Here is a 24,222-nt window from a genome sequence, read left to right as displayed (position 1 = left end):
TATTTCCTGAATGTCTTCTTTGGTGATGTGAGTGTTCAAATATTTTGCACATTTTCAAGTGGGTTGTTTGTGTTGTTATAGGGATTTATGTCTGGAATATAAATGATATATAGATATATAGACATATAAGGATATATGTCTTGGAAATCTTTTCTACCAGACTGTGACTTGCATTTTGAAAAAGGAATTTTAAAAATTTATTTTATTGAAGCATAGTTGATTTACAACATTGTGGTAATTTCTGCTCTACACAAAGTGACTCAGTTATACAAACGTTCTTTTTTATATTTTTTCCATTATAGTTTATCACAGGATATTGACTATAGTTCCCTGTGCTATACAGTAGGACCTTGTTGTTTACCCAGTCTATATACAGTAGTTCGCATCTGCTAATCCTAAACTCCTCCACTCCTCTCCCCACTGGCAACCACAAGTGTGTTCTCTCTTCTGTGGGTCTGTTTGTTTCGTCGATACGTTCCCTATGTCATACCTTAAATTCCACATATAAGTGGTATCATATGATATCTGTCTTTCTCTTTCTGACTTCACCTTAGTATGATAATTTCTAGGTCCATCTGTGTTGCTGTAAGTGGCATTATTTCATTCTATAGAAAGAAAGTTTTAAATACTTTAAGATCCTAACTTGTATTTTTAAATTAGGGATTTGTGTGTCATTGTTTTATTACAGTAGTCATAAGTCAGCATCAAAGTTAATAGAAGGTACTTTAAATGGCTCAATATGACACAATTAACAATGTGTACTTCATATTAATTGGTTTGATTGCATAAAGATAATAACAATAGCTGTCATTTTTTGGACACTTCCTATATACCAGGCAGTATTCTATGTGCTGGATTTTTTTAACTTATTTAGTTTTAATTGGAAGATAATTGCCTTGCAATATTGTGTTGGTTTCTGCCACGTATCAACACGAGTCTGCCATAGGTATACATATGTCCCCTTCCTCTTGAACCTCGCTCCCACCTGCCACCTCATTCTATGTGCTTTATATATTTGAGCTTATTTAATTCATACAACAACCAGGTCTCCTTATTATCCCCAATTTAAAGATGAGGAAACTGTGGCAGAGAGAGGTAAAGTAACTTGCTCGGGGTTAGACAACTAGAAATGTTTAGTTGTGTTTATTCTTTTTTTAAAAAAATTTATTTATTTATGGCTGCACTGGGTCTTAGTTGCTGCTCGCGGGCTTTCTCTAGTTGTGGCGCGCTTTCTCCAGTTGCACCCTTTGTTTCTGGCACACGGGCTTCTCATTGCCCTGGGTGGTGGCTTCTTTTGTTGCAGAGCGCAGGCTCTAGGGTGCTTGGGCTTCAGTAGTTGCTCAACTTTCAGGCTTAGTTGTCCCTCGGTAAGTGGAATCTTCCCACGTCAGGGATCGAACCTGTGTCTCCTGAATTGGCAGGCAGATTCTTAACCACTGGACCACCAGGGAAGTCCAGTCCTGTTTATTCTCAACTCCCTATCCCTCAGTATCTCCAGGGCCTTTTGGTAAGCAGTGGTGACTCGAAAATGCAAACACCTCTTGAAATCCACAGTAAACCCAAGCCACAGGAAATGGTGTTTGTTCTTTGAAAATGATAATTATCACCACAACATGTTCTAAATGTTTGGATTTAATTGCAGATGTGTCGGGATGGACATGGACCCTTGAGAGCATGTTGTATATATTTTGAAAGAAACAAACGTGGACTTTGCACATATGGGAAGAGGAGATCATCACTAAAATAATAAATTACATATAAATGATGTAATACACTTAGAACTGATAAAACCAAGGAAACTTGAAATAAACAGTAGGTTTAGGATCAGAGAAAGAGGGAAAATCTTTTAAGTTTTCTTCCTTTTCTAAAAAGGAATCTCACAGGTTAGGCTATGAAAAGGGACCAGTTAGTAAAGAGCTTTATTTTGTTTAGAAGGGGTGGGCAGTAGTTATCCATAATGAACTAGCAATATTCTGGAGCTTCACCCCTTTATTACCTGCATGTGAAAGTAACTAAAAGTGAAGTCGCTCAGTCGTGTCCGACTCTTTGCGACCCCATGGACTGTAGCCTACCACGCTCCTCCATCCATGGGATTTTCCAGGCAAGAGTACTACCTTAGGTAAATTATTTAACTTCTTTACTTACTTTAAGAATTAAATGGCTTAATACATTTAAAGCACTTGGCTCAATGCCTGGCACATAGTAAGCACTGAATAAACATCTGCTATTTTTAATGGAGTCTTAAGGCAGAGTGAAAAGTGAGCTAGTGCAACACAGCAAGTGTGAAAAACTGTGGTCTTTGAAGGTCGACAGGCCCAGGTTCATCTCCAGGTCAATTCCCAAAAGCAGTTTGCTGAACAAACAGTTCATTGAATTATTAAAGTTGTTTGTTTTTTTTTTTCCCACGTTTTGGGAAGTGATCCCTGCCCTTGTCCTGTCCTGGTCCCACCTCTGACGGTGAAACAGCTATGGCCTTTCATGAATTGGCTTCTGGGGACTTGGCTTGCAGCTAGCCAAGTTTTCTGTTAATTGGTGAATTGGTAAATTAGCCGCTTACCCTGGGTTTGAATCCCTTCTTTGCTATGAGGCTCGGTGGCCTTGGTCAAGTTACTAAAGTTCTCTGAGCCTCAGTTTCCTCATCTCTAAAAAGCAGAAACAGTAATTCTGATTGCTGCAAGATAGGTATGAGGATTAGATGAAATCAACTGGGTGAAAAGGCCAAGCACAAGATGAGATCTTAGTAAAGAAACTTTACAGGCAGATGATCTTCCTTAAATGTTGTTCTTCCTTAAATATTCCCTCCTCCCCACTAATTTGTGTAAATTAATAAATTGCTTATGACATTCATCGTGACGACTGAAACTGGAAGAAAAACAATTTAAACCTAGTCCCAGGACATTGTGAGGGTTTGCCAGGCAGAAGAGTCCATATCATTCACCACATGGCAAGTGCCTTTCCCATCCCACGTGAGGCATTGAGACTGGCCAGCCTGGGAAAGCCTGGATCTGATCACGTCACTTCCCTGCTCAGAATCTTTCCTCCAGAGCCTTTAACAGCAGTTACTCTGCAGGACCAGCACAGAAAACGGTTCAAGTCTGGTCAAGAGTGTGCTACTCCGATTGAAACTGTCTTGCCTCAGTGGATATCTGAAACTCAACTCAGGGCTAAAATTCTTTCTGCATCTGAGAGCTTCTTGCTCAACATTGCTCTGGATCCTGTTCTTCTCTGCTCTCCTAACACTTTTGCTTGCTTGCTTGCTGTCCCCACCTCCCCACGTGAGCCAGACACTACCCTGAATGCATCAGTTACATGGGTGAAGTCACTCAATTAGCTAATATTATCCCATATTCCCACATGGCATGGGGAGGTTAAGTAGCTTGCCCAAGGTCACACACAGCAAGTGTCAGAGCCAGAATCCAGAGCCCGGCAGTCTGGTGCCAGAGTTCAAGCCTTTAACCACTGAACCACGCTCCCTCTTAATAGACGCATGTGGGAGGCAGGGAGGCTGGGAGGCTAAGTCATGTTAACTTATGCAGCTGTATGTGAATTCCTTGGGAAACATACAGATTAATTCCTGCCATCCGCCGTTATTAGACTAAGAAAATATCGTTACTTGGACTCCTCGGGTGGCGTTTTCCCTTTTTCAAATCCAGGATATAGAATGTGACTACGAATAATTGAAAATAAACTTGATTGAAAAGAAACTTCAGGGTAGATTTTTTTTTTCCCCCAAGTTTTCTGTTCAGTCTTATCGTGACCAAAGTGGCGAAAAATTCCAACTATGCACGCCCTGCTCAGGCCATTCAAGAGCCTACCAGTGGGGTCTGAGGGTCACACACACAAATGGCATTTTAAGTACCAGCGGCACGTCTGACTGGGGAAAGGCAGGGGGCGGGAGGGTGTGTGGGTCTACTGCTCCTCGGGCTCAGGGAGACCCGGAAACCTCACCCAGCCCTCTTCTCCTGTTGTTTGTCACAGCCTAGCCCCTCTTCCTCTTCTTGAAGATGGAAAAGATGCTGGTGGGCTGCTTTCTGCTGCTCTTCGGACCGACCCTCCTCCTCCCTGCTGAGGCCAGGGAGCGGCGGCCTCCTCCCAGGTCCATCTCCAGAGGGAGACACGCTCGGACCCACCCTCAGACGGCCCTCCTGGGTGAGTGACGGGTGGGTGGGGGGCTCCGCCCCAGAAACAGGCCGAGGTGGTCCAGGGCGGGCCTCCAATGGAGGCGGGGCCTGGCCTGGGTGCCCGCTTTGGGTGTGCTGGGGGAGAGGGCATCTCATTGGCGGGGAGAGGGCATCTCATTGGCGGGGAGTCGTCCTGAGTTGAGGATGTGGTTGTACGTTGGTTTTCAAGTGAAATGAAAACCTCTTCTATTGCAAAACTTTCCATTTAATCTGAAGCTCCTGACTTTTTTCCAGTAAGCAAGGGCGTGGGTTTTCATCTGAAAAGGTCCTGGTTGGACTTACCCGGACAAGGGTGTTGTGAGAATGTTTTCTTGGGTCTGTCTGCGGATCTGTGTTGATGATGCTTCCCTACCTGGCACCTTGGGAAGAAGAGCAGGTTTGTGGAAGGTGGAAGCTGGCACGAAAGAGAGATGGAATCAGGAGATTAGAAATATAAGATGTCAGAGGTCTGTGTTTCTCTTCCAGTGAACGTGTTTCCTTCAGGTGAAGCTTTTTCTTTCTCCAAGAGAAAGGAAAGATCCTGAAAACACGTAGGATATAGAGGAATGGGCCTGGTTCTGAACATGGGCTCTGGAAGGCCGAGGATGCAGGGGTCACAGGAAGGCTGGTCAGTGGCAAGACGGTGTTTTAGGCATAGACCTGGCTTCATAGACCTGGCCCTGATGCTGACCAAGTGGGTACACTTAGGCCACGTAACCTCTCTGAGGTTCAGTCTCCTCATCCATAAAATGGGAATTCTAACGCTGATCTTTGTGAGAAGAAGGCATGGTAATGAATATATGTGAATTATAGGTACACAGTGAATGAAAGCTTTCCCACAACCATCATTCCATGAAGTTGTTCTCCAAAACTGTGGGTTTTTTTGTTTTTTTTTGCTACATGGACAGAGGATGAGATGGTTGGATGGCATCACCGACTCAATGGACATGAGTTTGGGTAGGCTCCGGGAGTTGGTGATGGACAGGGAGGCCTGGCGTGCTGCAGCTCATGGGGTGGCAAAGAGTTGGACATGACTGAGTGACTGAACTGAACTGATGCAGGATCTTAGTTCCCCAACCAGAGATCTAATTCGTGCCCATGTAGTGAAATAAGGAGTCTTAACCACTGGACCTCCAGAGAAGTCCCTCCAGAACTGTGTTTCATATTTGTATCTTGTTGGCCAGCCCCTAAAATCTGACCCCCTCTGAAGGAGACTGAGAGAACTATCACGTGTCTGGTTGCCTCAGCATCTGAAATGACAAGAGACCAGAGGAACCAGAAGCTCTGTTCTGAGAGATCAGAATCTTTACGGTGCTTTAAGTGATGACCCCAAGGATGCTGGGCCCTTCATGTCTTTAGTCTCCTGAGAATCTGTTTCCATAGTGACATGAACATATGATTTCTGCATATGTGGAAAGGACTTGGCGATGTTTAGTATACTGATTAATGGACTTTTTAAAAATGTTTCAAGATGATAAACATATGTCATCATAAGATAAACATATCTGTCTATCATCTATCTATCTATAAAGAGAGATGGCAGAGGTGTGTGGGTGTGTGAGAGGGAGAGAGAGAGAGCTAAAAATGCCTGATTCCTAGATCAACAGCAGTGATTATACAGTTGGGTTTCTAATGGGGCTGTTTTTGGAATGAGCCACCCCATACTTAGCCAGAAGAGCATACATGTGCCTCTTGGTATTAGCTATCTCTGCCCCGACTCCCTGCCTTTCTCTCTTCCCCCCACACATACTTTCTGATACACACACATGCACATAGACACACACACTCACACACTCTCACCTTCCCCCCACACACAGACACTGGGCCTCCCCTAGTGGTCAGCATTCACTGCTCTCTCCTTTGACTTGAGCTCTGGCTCTGAAAGAGAAACCTCCTGGTCTTCGCAGGTAAGAGATCCTGTTTTGCTAAGGGCATCAACCCCAAGTCTATCATCCTCCCCCTCTGCTTTTCTGATTTTGCAGGAGAATGTGTCAGGGACAAAGAGGGGGTAGGATATGGTACACCTCTGCCCCCCAAGGAATGGCGTGTCCACTCCCTGATGTGTGGGAGGGCAGCTTGACTTGGGAACGTGGGGAGTGAGTGTGAACCATGAAACTGAAGGTAAACACCACCGTTCTGGCCTGGATTCTCTAGTGCCACCTGCTTTCGGTTTACCTTTGACAGCGAACAAAGATGGAGAAGTCGTGCTCCTTGTAGTCCTTGCCCTCACTGCTTTTTTGATGGCTGGATTGGTGATACCCACTGTATGGTGTATCCCACCAATTACTTGCTTGTATGACTTTCTCTGAATGTTTAACAGAGTAGAAGCAGAATTATTTCATAGGCTAAATTTTCATTTGAATTTTCTGATTAAAAAAAAATTTATATTTGTGTGTAAATTCAAGTGAGAGGCCGGGTAACAACTTGAGTCTATTAAAAAAATAATGCAGGTATTTTTCTGCCTTCCTATAGATGTTTGCATGTCACTCAAGTGGTAGTCCGTGATGTGTGTCCAGGAGGGCTTGCCTTCTACTTCATTCATTTATCTGGAATTTCTGCTCTGTGCCAGACATGAGGGGGTTAAAGTGCAACCAAGAAGTACACATGCAGTGGGGAAGACATGTGTGAAAAGGTCATTAACTTGATGGAATCTGTGTGCAAAAGTAGAGGCGTAGCTAAGTTATAGCTCTACTCTGCCTGCTGTTGGCTCAGTTTAAGAAAGTGGTTCTCAAACTTTTGGATCTCAGGACCTTCGTACACTCACAAATTACTGAGGATCCCAAAGAGCTTTTGTTTTTGTGGGTTAAATCTACTGAGGTTTACTGGAGCAGAAATTGAAATGGAGGGACTTCGTTGGTGGTTCAGTGGTTAAGAATCCACCTGTTGGGCTTCCCTGGCGGCTCAGCAGTAAAGAATATGCCTGCCAGTGCATCAAGGCAGGAGACTTGGGTTCAGTCCCCGGGTCAGAAAGATCCCCTGGAGAAGGAAATGGCAAACCATTCTAGTATTCTTGCCTGGAAAATTCCATGGACAGAGGAGCCTGGTGGGCTCCAGTCCATGAGGTCTTGCAAAAGAATCAGACATGACTTAGAGACTGGCATGGATGCATGGGTGAGTATTCAGTTGTGTCCAACTCTTTGCAACAACAACAAAAAAGAATCCACCTGCCAATGCAGGGGATAGAGGTTCAATCCCTGGTCTCGGAAGATTCCACATGTCGAGGAGCAACAGGTGCTGTAACTACTGAGCCTGAACTCTAGAGCCCGGTAACCACAACTAGTGGGCCAACACTCTGCAACAAGAGAAGCCACCACAGTGAGAAGCCCACACACTGCAGTGAAGACCCAGTGCAGCCAAAAATAATAAATAAAATTTAAAGGCAAAATTGAAAAGGAAAACTATAAAAATATTAATTAATTTTAAAATAACAGTAATAAAGACACAGGGCTTCCCTCGTGGCTCAGCTGGTAAAGAATCCACCTGCAATGTGGGAGACCTGGGTTTGACCCCTGAGTTAGGAAGGTCCCCTGGAGAAGGGAAAGGCTACCCATTCCAGTATTCTGGCCTGGAGAATTCCATGGACTATATATAGTCCATGGGGTCACAAAGAGTCGGACATGACTGAGTGACTTTCACTTCACTTCAGTAAACACAAAACCTGATGCATGATGCAAATTAAAATATTTGTATAATAATATTTTCAAAATAAAAATATTATGAGAAGAATGGAGGATTTCACATTTTTGCAACTCTGCTTAATGTCTAGCTTAATTAAAGACACCTGGATTCTCATTTCTCATCCATTCAGTCTGTTATGAAATACTTTTTGGGTTGTGTTACTTGAAGAAAATATGGCCTCACACAGATATGTAGTCAGACAAAGGAGGAACTTAATTGTAATAGCCATTTATATGAGTATGGGTATTCTTTGACACGACACCAGAACTAGACAAATAATAGTTTCTTCAAGATTAATAGTAGTGTGGACTCTAAAACCACCTCAGGATACATTTTGAACTATATACACACGTAAGAGAGAGTATAAAAGGCAAACATTAGTGTTGTTACAAAAATAGTTTTGATTTCATGGACCCTCAGGTGGGGGTCCCCAAACCCCACTTTGAAAATGGCTGGTTTAGGGGAGCATTCCCAGGGAAAGTTGGGACCACGTGAAGCTGGGAGATGAGCTGCCAGGAAAGCCGTGAGGATGGAGCATGGAGGTGGGGGCTGGTGAGGCCATCAGGACTGCCATGTCTGTAAGGCACGTGGTCTGAGCTGGAGACAAGCCCAGAGGAGGTGGGAACCAGGTAACTTAGGACCTTGGGGGCTCCAATGAAAAGTCTGGGCTTCGTGCTGCAGAGGTGGGAGCCCTGGAAGACGTGAAACTGGCAACAGTGGTGATCACTGCTGATTCCCTTTCCACCCACTGTGCCACCTGGGCAGCCTAAGCCGGGTGTGCTGTGTGTGTGAGTGTCCGCCTCTTTGCGACCCCATGGACTGTGGCCCACCAGGCGCCTCTGTCCACGGGATTCTCCAGGCAAGAATACTGGAGTGGGTTGCCATTCCATTCTCCAGGGGATCTTCCCAACCCAGGAATCGAATCTGGGTCTCCCACATGGCAGGCAGACCCTTTACCGTCTGAGCCACCAGGGAAACCCAGGGTTTCCTGGGCTATACGCAAAGCCTAAGCTCATGGAAGCTGTTAGATTCTTCCCTCTGCACCTCTCCTGCCTCGGTGGCACCTGTCCCCTCCCAGACTCCTTCCTAAGTTCCCTTCAGGGTGGTGCTAACTGGAAGTCATGTTGCTCCCCACTCCTAATTGCCGCCTGCTCTGCATCTGCACACTTTTCTCTTTATTATGTCACAGTCATATGGGGATGGAGCTGTCACCAGGGCCACCAGTGGGGGCATATCAGCCTTTTTGGAAACCTTAGCCCTCCTTGCCCAAGTCCCACTGTATTGGTGAAGCCCCTCACTCTTGGAATGACAGTACATGCAAACCGTCCGTGCGCGTCCACCTGCTGGCTCCCCTGTTTTGTTTGTCTTTTACGAGGTCCTGTTGACATGTGCTGTCTTTTCTAAATTCACCAAGCTCGCTCATTTTATTTCCACTATCTAACCTTGAAAGCTTTTCCTTTCCCTGCAATAGACTCCCCTTTCGGATCAATGGCGCCCGCAAAGAATTCATGCTTGTGATTGAAATGAGCACGTTGTGACAACAGGACAGTAGATTCAAGAAGTGGGAGGTGGTGCCCCAGAGTGTGTTGGAGCGGGGATGGTGGGAGCTGACTTCCCATCCCCTCAACTCTGCTAGGAAAAATTCCAGAGGTGTTCAGGGGGTAAAGGTCATGAAATTTAATAACATTTCTTCCAAACAGTTAATTCACTACTTAAAAATAAGCTAATGAAGACAATCGAAGAACTCACAGTATACAGCTCCAGATTCTGTTCCTGGGAAGGCGTAGTACGTTACTAGGCATTTATTTCCAATTTTGCATACGTCTCTGATTAAACCTGATCTCAGAACATCAGAAAAAATGAAATGTTTCAAACAAGGAGCTGAAGCCTAAATTAGCAATGTGACCGAAGGAACTGGCTGGCCTAGGGAATTAAGTGTAAGAATGCCCTACCCTGTGTTGCCAATGGAGGTTCTTGCCTGGGCTGATAATTATTAACATTTTCAAGCATTGGCTGCCAGTAAATGAATTTCCACATCCTGAAACAATCCCCTTAATTGACATTTGTTGGCACCCTCAGTGAGGGAAGAAAAGTAGATGCCAGAAGCTATCTGAACTTTTGGCTTCTGGAAGGACAAGACCCATTGACGCCACCAGTCTTAACATGCCCTGAAGCCACTCTGTCACGGATACAACTTTTGTCTCCTTCCTTGAACTTTCTGGGGCTTTGTTCACCCTCTTCTACGTGGAGTATTTTTACTTTGTTGTTGTTGTTCAGTCACTCAGTTGTATCTGACTCTTTGTGACCCCGTGGACTGCAGCACACCAGGCTTCCCTGTCCTTCACTATCTCCTGGAGTTTGCTCAAACTCATGTCCGTTGAGTCGGTGATGCCATCCAATCATCTCATCCTCTGTCGTCCCCTTCTCCTCCTGCCTTCAATCTTTCCCATCATCAGTGCCTTTTCTAATGAGTCAGCTCTTTTCTTTGGGTAAGGCTTATTATCACCCTTGGAGAAGGAAATGGCAACCCATTCCAGTACTCTTGCCTGGAAAATCCCGTGGATGGAGGAGCCTGGTAGGCTAGAGGGCATGGGGTCGCAAAGAATAGGACACAACTGAGTGACTTCACTTTCACTTTCACTATTGTCAGGCAAGGGCAGACTAAATGCCACCTCCTCCCCCTGCCAGCCAGGCAGGACCCTCCCATCCCGGGATGGGCCACAAGCACTCAGATCCTCTGCCAAGGTGTCAACTCACTTTGCTTTATATTCTGAGGGGTAATAATGGCACATACCAAGGATTCCTATTCTGGTTATTTTTGTACTTGCCCTGTTTTTAGCATCAGATTGTAAACCCTTGAAGGAAGGCACCGTTTTTTATGTCTCATGACACCTCTGGAGGTACGATCACTTAGTGAGACCTTGCTGTGAGGAGGGACAGGCCCGCCCACTGGATCTATGTAAAAAAGACAAAACACTGCAAGGTGGTGATAGGTTTATCTCATTTTCAGATGAGGAAGCCCAGGAGAAGAGAAGTAAAGCGATTTGGTAAATTTGTTAAGGCTTCTGAAAGTTAAAGTCGCTCAGTCGTGTCCAACTCCTTGTGACCCCGTAGACTGTAGCCCGCCAGGCTCTCTGTCCATGGGCTTCTCCAGGCCAGAAAAGTGGAGTGGGTAGCCGTTCCCTTCGTCAGGGGATCTTCCCAACCCAGGCCTGGAACCCAGGTCTCCTGCATTGCAGGCAGATTCTTTACCGTCTGAGCCACCAGGGAAGCCCAAGATACCACAGTGGGTAGCCATTCCCTTCTCCAGCGGATCTTCCTGACTCAGGAATCGAACCGGGTCTCCTGCATTGGCAGGTGGATTCTTTACCAGCTGAGCTACACACTTCTGAAAACCCAGAATGAAAAGTTGTCCTTCCCAGCCCCACCCTACTCCGCAAGAGGACTCGTGGCTGAGGAGTTGTGTGTTTGAGCAAAGAAATACTCGAGCTTGCTTGACCAGGAGTTTTGAGCAGACCACGAGATGCCCATCAGTCTTTGGAGGTGTTGCTGCTACTGCAGGTCACACCGGGGTCGCTGACCTCAAGCCCCCTCTTTGGTCCCGCCCACAGCGGAAGCTCTGCGGTTGTTGGACCACGGAGAGGATGAGGCATACAGATGGCTGATTTCATCCTCCTGTCCATGGTTGCAGTCTCTTAGCACGTGACTCCGAGAAAGCTGCTTTTTCCTCTCCAGTGTATTCACCTATAAAGGGAGGTGACTGGAGTCAGGGATCTTTCATGTCTCATCTGGGGCGTGGTGACATCACCTATTCCCGCCTTCTCGTCCCTTCTCTGGCTCCCGGTAGTGAACCTCCTCTCTCCGCCATCCCCGATGCGATCTTTGGCTTTCTTTCCTTCTCTCCGGATGAGAGGGAGAAGTTTTAAGATAGAAGGGATGGGGCAGTAGAATCAGGCAGGGGGTTGGTAGCAGGTAGGGTGCGCAGTAAGATCCGGGAAACTGAACACTGGTCCTCATGCCTAATTGTCTCTCAGAAGCTCTGAAAGACTCATTGCACACAGACCGCTGGCTGGTTCCCAGGACCAGAGTGTTTGATTCAGTAGGCCTGGGTTGGGGCTTGAGAAGTTGCCATTTCTGAAGACTTCAGTTTGAGAATCTTTGCAGAGGAGAAATCTAGGAGTTGGGGTGGGGATGGGCAGGAGGAAAGGATCTTAGTAAGAGATGCTAAGCATGAACCAGAGAGACAGTGCAGGATGAATAACATTTGCTGAGAAAATTGCAGCTGCAGCGTATAAGCGAACTGTCAGCTGGGTCGACTCTTTCTGCGGCTTTGAATAGGCTGCTCGCATTTTCCTACCCAGGGGGAGTTAGCAAACGTGGGGAGCCTCAAGCCTCTTACAGCACAGTGATTAGCACACATCTAAAGAAGCCAGTGTCTGGCGTGTGTCTTTATCATCAGAACTGGTTATAAAAATGAAGGTTGATGCATAGAGCTGATCAAATTGTTTTTAAGTATAGCAAAGACTTAAAAAAAGAATAACCCCTTTGAAGTGAGATCACACCCTTTGTCAATCTCCCGCTGTGCATCCTCTGGGACAGAGCCAGGGCCCAATTATGGACGTGATGGAGGGACTGTCGTGGCGCTGCTCAGTCCGGACGCAGAAAGCACATCTCCTCTCCTCGCTGTCAGCCTGTTTTATGTATAAAGCAACATCTCTTTTATCATTCAGTCATTATAAACTATATGAAGTGAATTCTTCATTCCTATCTTGTGATTAATACCGAGAAGCTCCAAAAAGAATAGTATCTGACTTAAGCCACAGACTTAAAACCTTTCCTAGTCAACGAATACATAACTTGACTTTCTTCTACAGAGTCTCTCACCTTCTCTTCTCTAGTAAACTCTGTCCCCTTCCTTTTCTGTAACTCTGTTTTATCTCTTCTTCTCCATTCCCATCCCTCCCTCATTCCCTTCTTCAGTTCCAGGATGTTTGATCCTCAGCTTGCCCATGTGTTTGGCACCTGCATTGTGTATGTGTGGGTGTCCTTTCAGTAGGTGACATAGCCACTTTTTCTTTTCTCCTCTTTGATGGCTGCTGCTCTTGGGGGCAAGGCATATAGCCTTACCCTTCCAGAGACAATCATGTCCCAGGTTTCCCTACCAGATGATAATAATAACAACATTAATGATGGCTGCCCCTTTTGGGAGAGCATCTACTATGTGCTAGGCAGTTCACCCTTCCCTCTACGTGGTGTTAATATTATTATCCCCATTTTACAGATGAAGAAACTGAGGCTTAGAGACGTTAAATGTTTTGCTCTAGGTCATGCCACCACTGAGCAGCAGAGGTGGGGTTGGAGAAGCCAACGTAACATTTCCTTTGGCTCAGATTCTTTTCTGCAACCCTCCTCCTGTGTTTCAGCCAACCGAATTGGACTCATCTTTCGAGTGTTCATGGAAGCGGCCCTAATTTCTCAGTTGGGGTTTGTTAATACTGCCTCAACAACACACCCCTGCAGCAGGCTCTCTGCCCGAGCTTGTCAGCCTGGACAGTGATTGCCAGCATTGTTGTCTGCATTGTATCAGCGATGCTAATAATGTGTGAGGTACCCAACAGACACTCAGTGAACACCAAGAGAAGGAGCAAATGAACCAGTGAGCAAAGAGGAGAAGTCTCCAGAGAGGAGCCACTGGACTGGGGAATGTTCCTGAAGCCAAGGCATGTGGGAAAAAGTTGAAAGACCTGAGGATGTTTAGTTTGAAAAAAAAAAAAGAAGATGAAGGGCTCTGAAGGCTGTGTTGTGGCAGAGCTTAGACTTGTTATTAAGATCATAAGACCTTAAAGAGGAAATGAAGACCCAATTACCTGAGTTTTTAAGGAAACAGATTTTTCTTCCATGTGAAACTTTGTCACCACCAGATTAGCACAGGGAATGAATTGCCTCCTCAGGCTTCAGGGATATCAAAGGCCTTATGTGTAGGGGGTTACATAAACATCTCATCTGTAAACTGCCACATTCCAGGATTCTAGGGAGGTGCCTGCAGAATTAAGAAATGAACCCAAAGATAAGGACTTTCTCCTCTATTAAAAAAAAAAGCTAACTATTTGCTTTCCAAGAAAAATCTGCCTTAGGAACCTTTGAAATAATGTTTTTTAAGCAAGGGAGAAACTAGGACTTTTTTAGTGACTGACAACGTATAATTTGTCAAATTCCTGGGTTTCTTTTCTGACAATGTTAAGTGAATGAATGAAAGAATGATTACAGGTAAATTGCCTTAGCTTTTTTGGTTAATTTGGTGTAGAGCTTGCAGTCAACAAAAATCACTAAGCCTTTATTACAGGTGCTTAGTATCACATAGCAGACTTTTTTTTTTAACTTAAGTGGAATACTTTACAATTTTTTGTATTAAATTTTACTTTCTTTGTTTAGGTTCATCATTCTCAATGAATACGCTTTTCCTCCTTAGTAAGTTCGAATCATTTCCAAATTTGATGAAATATATTCTGTATCTTTTTCCAAGTCCCTACTGAAAATATGAAAAGATATTGATATTTTATATTCTTTTGAAATTATTATAAAGAATTATCAATGATCATCTTTACTTAAAAAATTGATGTCTAAATATTTAATGACTCTTGGATACTGAAAATACAAGGAGAGCTAGTTCCAAAATTGCCTGAATAAGCAACCCATAAACATTTCATGTATTCTTGAGAGGAAATATTAGAGAGACTTGAGTTGTATATTAATTTCTAGAGCTGCCATAACAATGTGGCACAGACTTGAACGACAGAAATTTATTTTCTCATGACTCCGGAGGCAGAAGTCCCAGATCAAGGATTGGATTCTTGGTGATGTTACTGAATGCAAATTCATTTATTGCAAGAGCGAACAAGGAGACCAGGTAGCTTATGCCCAAGAAACACTTGAACTCCCTGAAGGGTTTCAGCAAAGTGCTTTTAAAGGCCAGGTGAGGAAGGGCATCCCAGAGTCTGTGATCAGCTCATGCGTAATTCTTTTATTGGTTAATGGTAAAGTAGCAGCATGGTTAACAGTATCAATCCTTAGGTGCCAGGAGGTCTGGGGGCTGCTTGCTCATGATGATCAGATAGTTAGTTTCTTCCATTTGGTGGTTTTTAGCATCTGAAAAACTCAGGAAATATGCATGAGATCCTATTCTCTGGGTACTTCAGAGAGGAGCTGGGGAAAATGGGGGAAGGGTCTGTCTCTGTGGAGTCCTGCTTGGTTAAGTGAGGCCTCTCCTCTGGGTTTGCAGACGACTGCCAGCTCCCTGTGAACTCACGTGGGCTTCCCTCTGTCCCCGTCTGTGTCCACATTGCCTCTTCTTATAAGGACACTAGTCACACTGGATTAGAGTTGGCCCTAATGGTCTCATATAACCTTTGTCACCTATTGAAAGACCTCATCTCCAGATACAGTCATATTCAGAGATACTAGACTTCGACTTACAAATTTCCCAGTTTGTGGAAGACAGTGTGTCTTCTCTGACATGTTCCTAAGTGGCCTCTCTTCCCTTTCTGATTCGCCTCACCTTCCCATTTCAGGGTGATATAACTGTTCCTGACATGTTCAAAGACTCCAGCGGTGTGGTACTTATTAGTTTACCATCGTGCGTTCCTGAGTCTTGAAAGCAGGTCGGACAAGCCCGATGGGTTGGGCAGCCAACATCTTTGGGCTGCAGATGGGAAACCAGTGCCATCTGGCCAGGATGTGAAACCAGGTCCAAGTGAGATCTTTCAAAAGCCAGGAATTAAAACCACTAACTCAGAAAAGCTTCCTTTCAGTATATCCAGAGAAGGCTGATTTATAGGGAAGGATGAAAGGAGGGTAGTGTGTGTATTTTGGCTCCTCGGAGGATGGTGAGGCCGGGAGAGGAGGAGGAGGGAGACGTTTTCGTAAGCCCGCAGCCAGCCAATGAGTAAGAACATCAAAGAGGAAGCAGGACGGCCAGACACACAAAGAGCTGATGCAGGGGGCAGGGCTGGGGGAGAAACCGGAGGGATCTGACCACCTGGGCTGGGAGCCAGGAGGGGCCTTTGGAAAGGCACGATGCAGTATGTGCAGTGAGCAACATTTGGCCATGAGAAACCCTGGGAGGATGAGCTCCAGAGGCCTTTCAAGTCAGGCTGGACCATGAAGTAAACTGCAGAGGAATCCGGTCCAAAGGGCTCAGATCTGGCCAAACCTATGAGAGGCTGCTTTCCATCTCCAGCTCTTCATTCCCCAGCCCTGACCCCGGGCCTTCTCCCAGTCTACTCCATCCATTCATTGAATAAATATGTTCTGAGAGCCCCCACCTTCCAAGCACTGCACTAAGCCTGGTGCAAAATGAAGAATTCCTACATCTTTGGGACGTGTTAATGGGACAGCCAGGGAGGTGCCCCCTCCTCCTTGGGGTCCCGTTCGCCAGTGTCCTGAGGCCGTCCTGGCTGGTTGTCCCAACCACTGAAGGTAGCCGGCTCCTTCACTCCCCTCTTCCAATCCAACTTGAATTTGTCTCCCCTCTTCTAATCAAACCTGACTTTGTCGCCAAATCGAAGAGGAATAGGCAGACCATCCATTTTACCAGCTGTTTTTCCTATACCACAATAATTTAGTTCTAATACATGATCTTCATTTAATAATTTGCCTTGTTTTTATCATTTATCATTCATTCAAGGAACATACATCAAGTATCCTGGCAAGGCACTGTTTAGATGCCAGTGATACTGCAGGGTCAGGCATGGTCATAGCTGTCTCACTCATGCTTTAGGGTTTGGTACAATTTCCTCAGTTTTCAGGCAGCATGGGTCTTTTGGGGGAAATAGGATCAGTGAGAGAAGATGCCCTCAAGAGCTAGTAAAACTTAATCATAAAACCATCTGGGCTTGATGCCCTCTGTAGAGAGGATGCATTTGACAACTCACTCAATTTTCTTGAAGAGTCATTAATCTGTTCAGGTTTTCTATTTCTTCTTGAGTCTATTTGATAATTGGTATTTTCCTTAAAAATGGTCCGGTTTGTCTGTATTTTTGAATCTGCTGGCATACAGTAGTTCACAACACTGTATTTTAACACAGGGCGTGCATTCTATTCTGTGATTTTCTTTTTTTTTTGGCTGCGATGGGTCTTTGTTGTGGTTCTTGGGCTCTGCATTGCAGCATGTGGGGCTTTCTCTAGTTGCATTGAATGGGCCTAGCTGTCTCGCGGCATATGGGAATCCCAGTTCTTCACCCAGGGATCGAGCCCATGTCCCTTGCATGGGCATTCAGATTCTTAACCATGGACCCCAGGGAAGTTCCAGGACATGCTATTCTTTAACAAAGAGTGCCCAGCATTTTTTCCCCCATAGTCCACAGAGCTCTGAGCAAAAATTCTGAAGGATCGCTGAGCCCCGGGGGACAGTTGTGCAGATGATAGGGAAGGTGTCTTCATGTACTCAGGTTTCCCTGATACTGTGTGGCATTTACACAAGAGCTTTACAGTTTTACAGAGCTCCTAATGAGCGACTCACACACACACACACAATGCTTTCCTTACTTCCTTTTCCTCACAAAGCCCTTGAGAGATAGATTTTGTAATAATCCCCAGCTACAGATAAGAAAGCAACCCAATCAGAGATGTTAATTTATCTGTGATATTCAGATAAAGCCAGAAATCACTCCTAGATCACACCATTTTAATCAGAAGATAGTTTAGAGATCATCTCGTTAAAAAGTTTCTAACCTGGGCTCCATGGGTCTCCAAAGATCTCTTGGATAGACTTCAGTGGGTCCATAATCTGGATGGGAAAAAAAATAACATCCTTTTCCACTGACCTCTAACTGCGATGTAGCATTTCCTTCTATTATAATTGTAAACCACAAACCACTGGAGCAGCAGCAGTGCTGTCTCAGCGACAGAGATCACGGATCTGTTCACGGCACGTCACAGTCGTCAGAGATAATTCAAAGTAGTGCTTACACTCCTCACTACTTCAGACTTAGCTCATTAGGAACTCACCTTTCTACCTTGTTACTTAATGTTATTTTTAAAAGTCCATCTGTTACTCTATCCCCAGGTGTTTCTTTTCTTTTTCATATCTTGAGTCACTGTAGTTCAAATAATTGACCTCCTTTTTCATCCTTGGCATTTAAAAAATTTTTATTTGTTGTGCTAATATACACATAACATAAAATTAGCCATTTGAGTCATTTTATTTTTTTAGTAAAATGAAGTTTATTTAAACAATATTTTAAAAATAAGGAATGCTTCACGAATTTGCGTGTCATCCTTGCACAGGGGCCGTGCTAATCTTCTCTGTACCATTCCAATTTTAGTATATGTGCTGCCGAAGCGAGCGCCATTTGAGTCATTTTAAAGTGTACAGTTCAGTGGCATTAAGTACATTTACATTGTTTTGCAACCATCATCACTGTCTGTTTCCAGAACATTTTGAACATTTTCATTATTCCCAAACAGGAATTTTCTGTCCATTAAGAAATAACCCCCATCCCTCCCTCTCCATCCCTCAAGAGTTTCTTTTCTACTTTCTGTCTCTTTGTTGCCTATTCTAGATATATTGTGTAAGTAGAATGTGGTCATATTTGTTCTTTTGTCTGACTTTTCACTTAATGTAATGTTTTTAAGGTTCATGCATGTTGTAGCATGCATCAGAACTTCATTGTTTTATGGCTGAGGAACCTTCCAGTATGTGTATATACCGCATTTTGGTTATGCTTTCACCTGTTGATGGACACTTGTGCTGTTTCCACCTTTTGGCTCCTTGAATAATGTTGCTATGAACATTGGCATACAGGTACCTGTTTGAGTCTCTGCTTTCCTTTTGGTGGGGGGGGATATGTACCAAGGATGGACTTGCTGGGAAACATGGTCATTCTGTGTTTAACTTTTCTGAAGAAATGCCAGACTGTACCAGTGGTACACTTTGCACCATTTTGCATTCCCAGCAGTGCACCAAGGTTCCAAATATTTTCACATCCTCACCAATACTTGTTATTCTCCTTTTTTTTCTTTTTCCCTAATAGCCATCCTAGTGAGTGTTGCATTTCATTTTGGACTTTTAACAGCTGTGTTCTGAGAAAGCATCATGGGCTTCACTAGGCTGCCATGGAAGTCCCGGGTACAAATAAGGGTTAAGTGAGGGAGCCGGAGTCCAGAAATACTGTTCCTTGTTCAAGGTGAAGTAATTGACCAGCAGCAGCCTTGGGCTTCACACCAAGTTGTCTAGGGCTCAGGGGAGCACTTTCCCCTCCTAACACATGGGCTGTTCTCATGTAGACATTTGCCTCAGCCAGTGGTCAGACTGAGTCAGGGCTGGAACAAAGCCATCAACCAGCCAATCCCTGAAGCTGAGGCCAGCCCCAGACGCAGACGAGACGGACATAATCCCTGTCTGCAAACCACTGCGACATAAAACTGCCACACGCAACCACGGCAGCTATATCTTTATTTGTTCAACAAACATTGAGTGCCTTGTGTGAAATCAAACACCATGTTCAGTTGGAGTGTCTCGGAGGCACCCAAGGGGACATCCCTTGGAGAGGCTCAAGTGATAGTTTCATTTCCGGGTTACAGTTCAAGAGGGAAAAACAATCCTGCCTGCGTTTCCTTTCAATACAGAATGGTGTCCTGACCTGTCGTTTCCTGACCAGGAGCCTCTAGTTCTGCAGAGACAGCCTAAGATGGCTTCAGTCTCATGGCCCCATTTTCTTACTGACCTTCCAATCAGCCGTGGCTCCTGAACCTTTCCACACCTGCCACCACACTTGTCAGCGTGGTTTTACAAATAACCATAGCTAAGCTCAGTTGGTAAAGGATCTGCCTGCAATGCAGGAGAGCTGGGTTCACTCCCTGGGTTGGCAACTGGGTTCGATCCCTGGGTTGGGAAGAGCCCCTGGAGAAGGAAATGGCAACCCACTCCAGTATTCTTGCCTGGAGAGTCCTATGGACAGAGGATGCTGGTGGGCTACAGTTCATGGGGTCATAAAGAGTCGAACGTGTCTGAAGAGACTAAACCACCATCAACTTTTAATAAGTGTGAATTCTAGCTTTCCACCATGTGACCATGGGTAAGTAAGCGGAACCATTCTAACCCCAGCTGTCTCGTCTGTGAAACGGGGATGATAATCACACCTCCCTCAGAGTGGGAGTGAGGATGGCATGAGATCCTGCAGATAAAGGGCTTTGCACAAAGCCTGGCATGGAGTTAGCTTTCAATACATGCTTATTGCTGCTATTGTCACATTTTAAAGTTTATTTTTAAAAAACATTTTGTACATTGCAAAGTGGTGTTAACAGCTCCCACTCTACTGTGAGATCTTTAAAACTAGGAGCTAGGTCTTTTCATCTCTGGCTTTAAAGCATCTGGTATATTAACCTCACAATAAATATGTACTGAAGAAATGAACAAGAGATGACATTTATTAATATTATTAGTACTGTTACCTTCATTTGAGCATCTACTGATTTAAATATAAAATAGCAATTTTTTTCTTTTTCAATCTTAAATCAGATATTGATTTTAGAGAAGAATGTCTAAAAAACTGGTTACATGAGCATTTCAGAAAATATGCTTAATTAGCAAAACAGTTTAATAAAATTTTATTCTTAAAATATCAGAAGGTATACCATGAAATTCATTCATTCATACATAGAACACATTTCTGTTGAGTACCCCACAGCAAGACTGGTGTCAGTAGTGAAGTCTCTGTCATGTTGATATATGGCAGAAACCAACACAGTATGGTAAAGCAGTTATCCTCCAATTAAAAATAAATAAAGTGGAAACTTACATTACCATATGTAAAATAGATAGCCAATGGGAATTTTCTGTATGGCTCAGGAAACTCAAACAAGGGTTCTGTATCAACCTAGACGGGTGGGATGGGGAGGGAGGTTCAAAAGGGAGGGGATATACGTATACCTGTGGCTGATTCATGTTGAGGTTTGACAGAAAGCAACAAAATTCTGTAAAGCAATTATCCTTCAATTAAAAAATAAATTAATTTTAAAAATAAATAAAAAATTTAAAAAGTAGTGAAATGTCTGGATATTAGTTAGGGTGCAATTGGCATATACTAACAGTGTTTTTATTAAAAGATATTTGAATATCTTACAAAAAGTCTGGAGGTCAGTGATTCCCGGTTCGTGGCAGTGGCTCAGCTTTATCATTGAGACCAGGGTTCTTTTCAACTTTAAGCTGCCTCATCCCGGGATATTGACTTTCCTTTCTTAGGCCTCAGCCTCTATAGTCACAAGATGGCTGCTACAGCTCCAAACATCACATCCTTCCATGCTCATGGTCAAGGCAGGAAGAGAATGGGGTGGAGGAAAGAAGATTTTTTCATCCCTTTACGTACTCCTTTTATCAGAGACCAAAATCTTCAGTACCCTTTCCTTTCCTCCCCACTAGCCAAAACTGGATTGCCTGCCTATCTAACTACCTCATCTGGAGGCTGGAATAACCGTGTCTGTAAGGAATCATTCCTGGCAGGGGATGGGATCACTCCTCACAGAAATCATGGTCAGTTCTTTGTTCCTTGGACTCTTAGCAAGGGAGCAGGAAGGGATTGGGAGAGAAATGAAGTTTAAGACAGCATCTGCTAGTGTGATCCAATCTACTGTGTTAAGCCATTTTCTTGAAGGTGGCAAGGAGACCGCTTCTGAATCTAGGATATTCCAGACTCACCTGGAGCGTTTAGAACAGCAATGCCAGTGTAGTGTCGCTCAGGGAAGTAACATGTGGGCCTTGGTGGGTCATTGTTAGGACTTGGGTTTTCTCTGAGAGATGGGGACTAAAGCAGTGACATGATTTCACTTTTGTTTAAAGTATCGCTCTGGCTATTGGATTGAGTACAGTCTGCATAGGGACAAAGGCAAATGCCATTTAGGAAGCGAACACCATCATCCAGGCGAGGGATGTTGGTGGAGGCGATCACCTCTGGAGTGTAATGAAGAACTAAGAAATACTTCATTTGTGGCAAGTTTCCCCAAACCCTCTTAAATGGTAGCAGTTGCTGGGAATTTATGGGTACAGCCCACAGAGTACCTACAGTTACAAGGAGGGAACATAAATGGAACGTAAACGTAAATGTAACATAATGTCATGCGGGCTGCCCCCTTCTGTAGCTGTGTGTACATTTGTTGTTCCCTGTAGATCAATTATGAAGAGTATGAATTCTAGATTCCTGGATTCAAACCCAGGTTCTACTACTTACTAACTGTGTGACCTCAGGCAAATTACTCTAACCTCTCTGAGCCTGTTTTCCCCTGTTAAATGGGGATAACAGGTTGCTGTGTGAAGTAAGGGGTTAGTACATGTAGCATTGTATTGATATATAATGGTTGCCAATTAATATTAGCTATCATTATATATATGTATCTAGTCACTTTTGTAAAAGTCAAGGTATATCTCTATTTAATTTATTATTCTTAAAACCATAGCATGCAAGAGCTGGAAAGGAACTGAGAAATTACTTAGTCCAACCCTAGAGATCAAAGTAATTAGCCACCCTCCCTCCAGAAAATAAGAAGGTTTTGTGGCCACTGTCATCTAGCAGGTGGCAGAGTGGAGACCAGAACATGGGTCTCTGGGCTTCCAGTCCACAGAAATGCTTTCATTGCCTCGCCAGGTTGCTTCCATGCAGCCCTCAACACAGTACCAGGTAGAAATAATAATAATAACAGAAATAATTATTTGACTTTCACTTCATGCCAGGCACCATCGTAAGCACTTTACACATGCTCACTTATTTAATCTTCATGATACCCCTCTGAGATAGGTACAATCACTGTCTCTGTCTTGCAGAAGAGGAAACTGAAGGTTAGAGAAAGCAAGGAAGGACCTTGATCAGGATGGAAAATGTGCGTGGTGTGGGCCGACAAGGAGTCAGAAGGCTGCTCCAGCATTACCCCACATGGTCTTCTCCGTTTGTAAAATAAGGAGATTGAACCCAGTCTTTCAAGTCCCTTTTCAGCTTTAGAATTTGCATGTCCTCAGTGCTTTGTGATGATTAATTCTCCAAGAAATACCGTTTCAGTTCATTAAATTTGCTGTCTTATTAACTCCTCTTCATCTTAATTATCAGCTGCAAGAAAGAACTATTTGTGAAACTGCCTAGAAACCAAAGTCACCCAGTCTGTGAGGGATTCCTGAAATGTTATTTTGGGTTTCCATGGCAACCCTAACATTGGGCGGATAGCTTAACGGAGTCAACTGCAGCAGCTGGAGCCCAGCATTCGCTGGAGCACCGAGTGATGAGGAAACAAGTCGCTGGCTCAGTAGATTTCCTTTTGTGTCGACTGCCTCCGTGTACTTAGGGAGTGGAAACCTAAGCCAAGCTAAGTAAGAACGGAGGAAGTGGAGCGTCGTCTCAGAGTGGAGAGAGAAGACAAGTTTCCAAATGAAATAGTGATGAGAACAATTCAGGTGCCTGAGGAAGTCATTGTAGAGAGGTGGGGTAGGCATACAGAGGCTTTGCAGAGAGGAGGCATACAGAGGCTTCAGGGGAGGGAAGAGAGTTAGCCCCACTTCTGCAAAGCTTGAATGGACTGGGCCTTCAGGTGAGCTTCGAGAAGAGGACTGAGCATGTCCTGTTGTGTTTTTTTGTTCCAATATTTTTGGAGTTTTTATCAGGTACCCACTGTGGATGAAGGAGGCATCAAGAAGGCAGATATACTGAGGAGCTGAGGGGACAGCCGGGGCCAGTGCAGGAAGCAAAGCTCTCTTGGTATATTAAGCAGAAAGGGATTTCACACAGAGAATTAGGTGCCTGTGTAATTTTGGAAAGGTTAGAAGAGTGGAAGTTCAGGGTCATTACCTAAGAACCGTTGCTGGAATTGGGATGTTGTTGCTGCAGTAACTGCATCTGTGAAGCTGCTGGGCTGACACTAGAACACGGAGTCTGTGTTCCTACAGCCTTACTTGCCAGCAGAAACAGGCTCCACCTTCCTTCCTCCTTTATGAGTGCCATCTAGTTGATGTTACCTAATTCTCACCCAGAACCCTAGCTGCAAGGGAGTCAGGGAAATGTGTTCCCTGTGATTTTAGCTTCTGCAGTATAGAGGACTCATAAAAAGAGGTGGGAGTTCATGCTGAGTGCCAATTGTCATTCAAGCAATAGTTATTTCCTTGAAACATTGAATTAACTAGGGAAAGAAATAGAGGAAGAGGAGTTGGACACCCAACAGGGATGAGTTGGAAGGGCCCAACTGCTGACCTAAGTGTTCTGCTCCACCAGCTGAAAGGTCTTCAGCAGACTCAATCCAGGATTAGGTAACAAAGGGGCAGAAACTCAACTCCTAAAGACAAAGGAGTCGTCCTTAACATACAGATGGCTAACAAACTCATGAAAAGATGCTCAACATCGCTCATTATTAG

General features: G+C 44.4%; 1 protein-coding gene and 1 non-coding gene across 3 annotated transcripts in view; one reads left to right on the top strand and one right to left on the bottom strand.

Annotated features, from left to right (window-relative positions):
- The window catches only part of MATN2 (matrilin 2), a 163,134-nt gene that overhangs the window by 11,816 nt on the left and 127,096 nt on the right, over positions 1-24,222 (top strand). For both annotated transcript variants that reach the window (XM_043483212.1, XM_043483211.1), the window contains exon 2: positions 3,979-4,149. In XM_043483212.1, the coding sequence (XP_043339147.1) occupies positions 4,005-4,149 (145 nt within the window). In that variant the 5' untranslated portion in view covers positions 3,979-4,004. The remainder of the gene's footprint in view (positions 1-3,978; positions 4,150-24,222) is intronic.
- On the bottom strand, positions 18,078-18,184 carry LOC122451584. The gene has a single exon (XR_006272478.1). It is a non-coding gene; the product is annotated as a U6 spliceosomal RNA (small nuclear RNA).

The sequence above is a fragment of the Cervus canadensis genome, chromosome 12 (genome assembly GCF_019320065.1).
Source record: "Cervus canadensis isolate Bull #8, Minnesota chromosome 12, ASM1932006v1, whole genome shotgun sequence".
NCBI lineage: Eukaryota > Metazoa > Chordata > Mammalia > Artiodactyla > Cervidae > Cervus > Cervus canadensis.
This window is presented reverse-complemented; position numbering and strand designations above follow the sequence as displayed.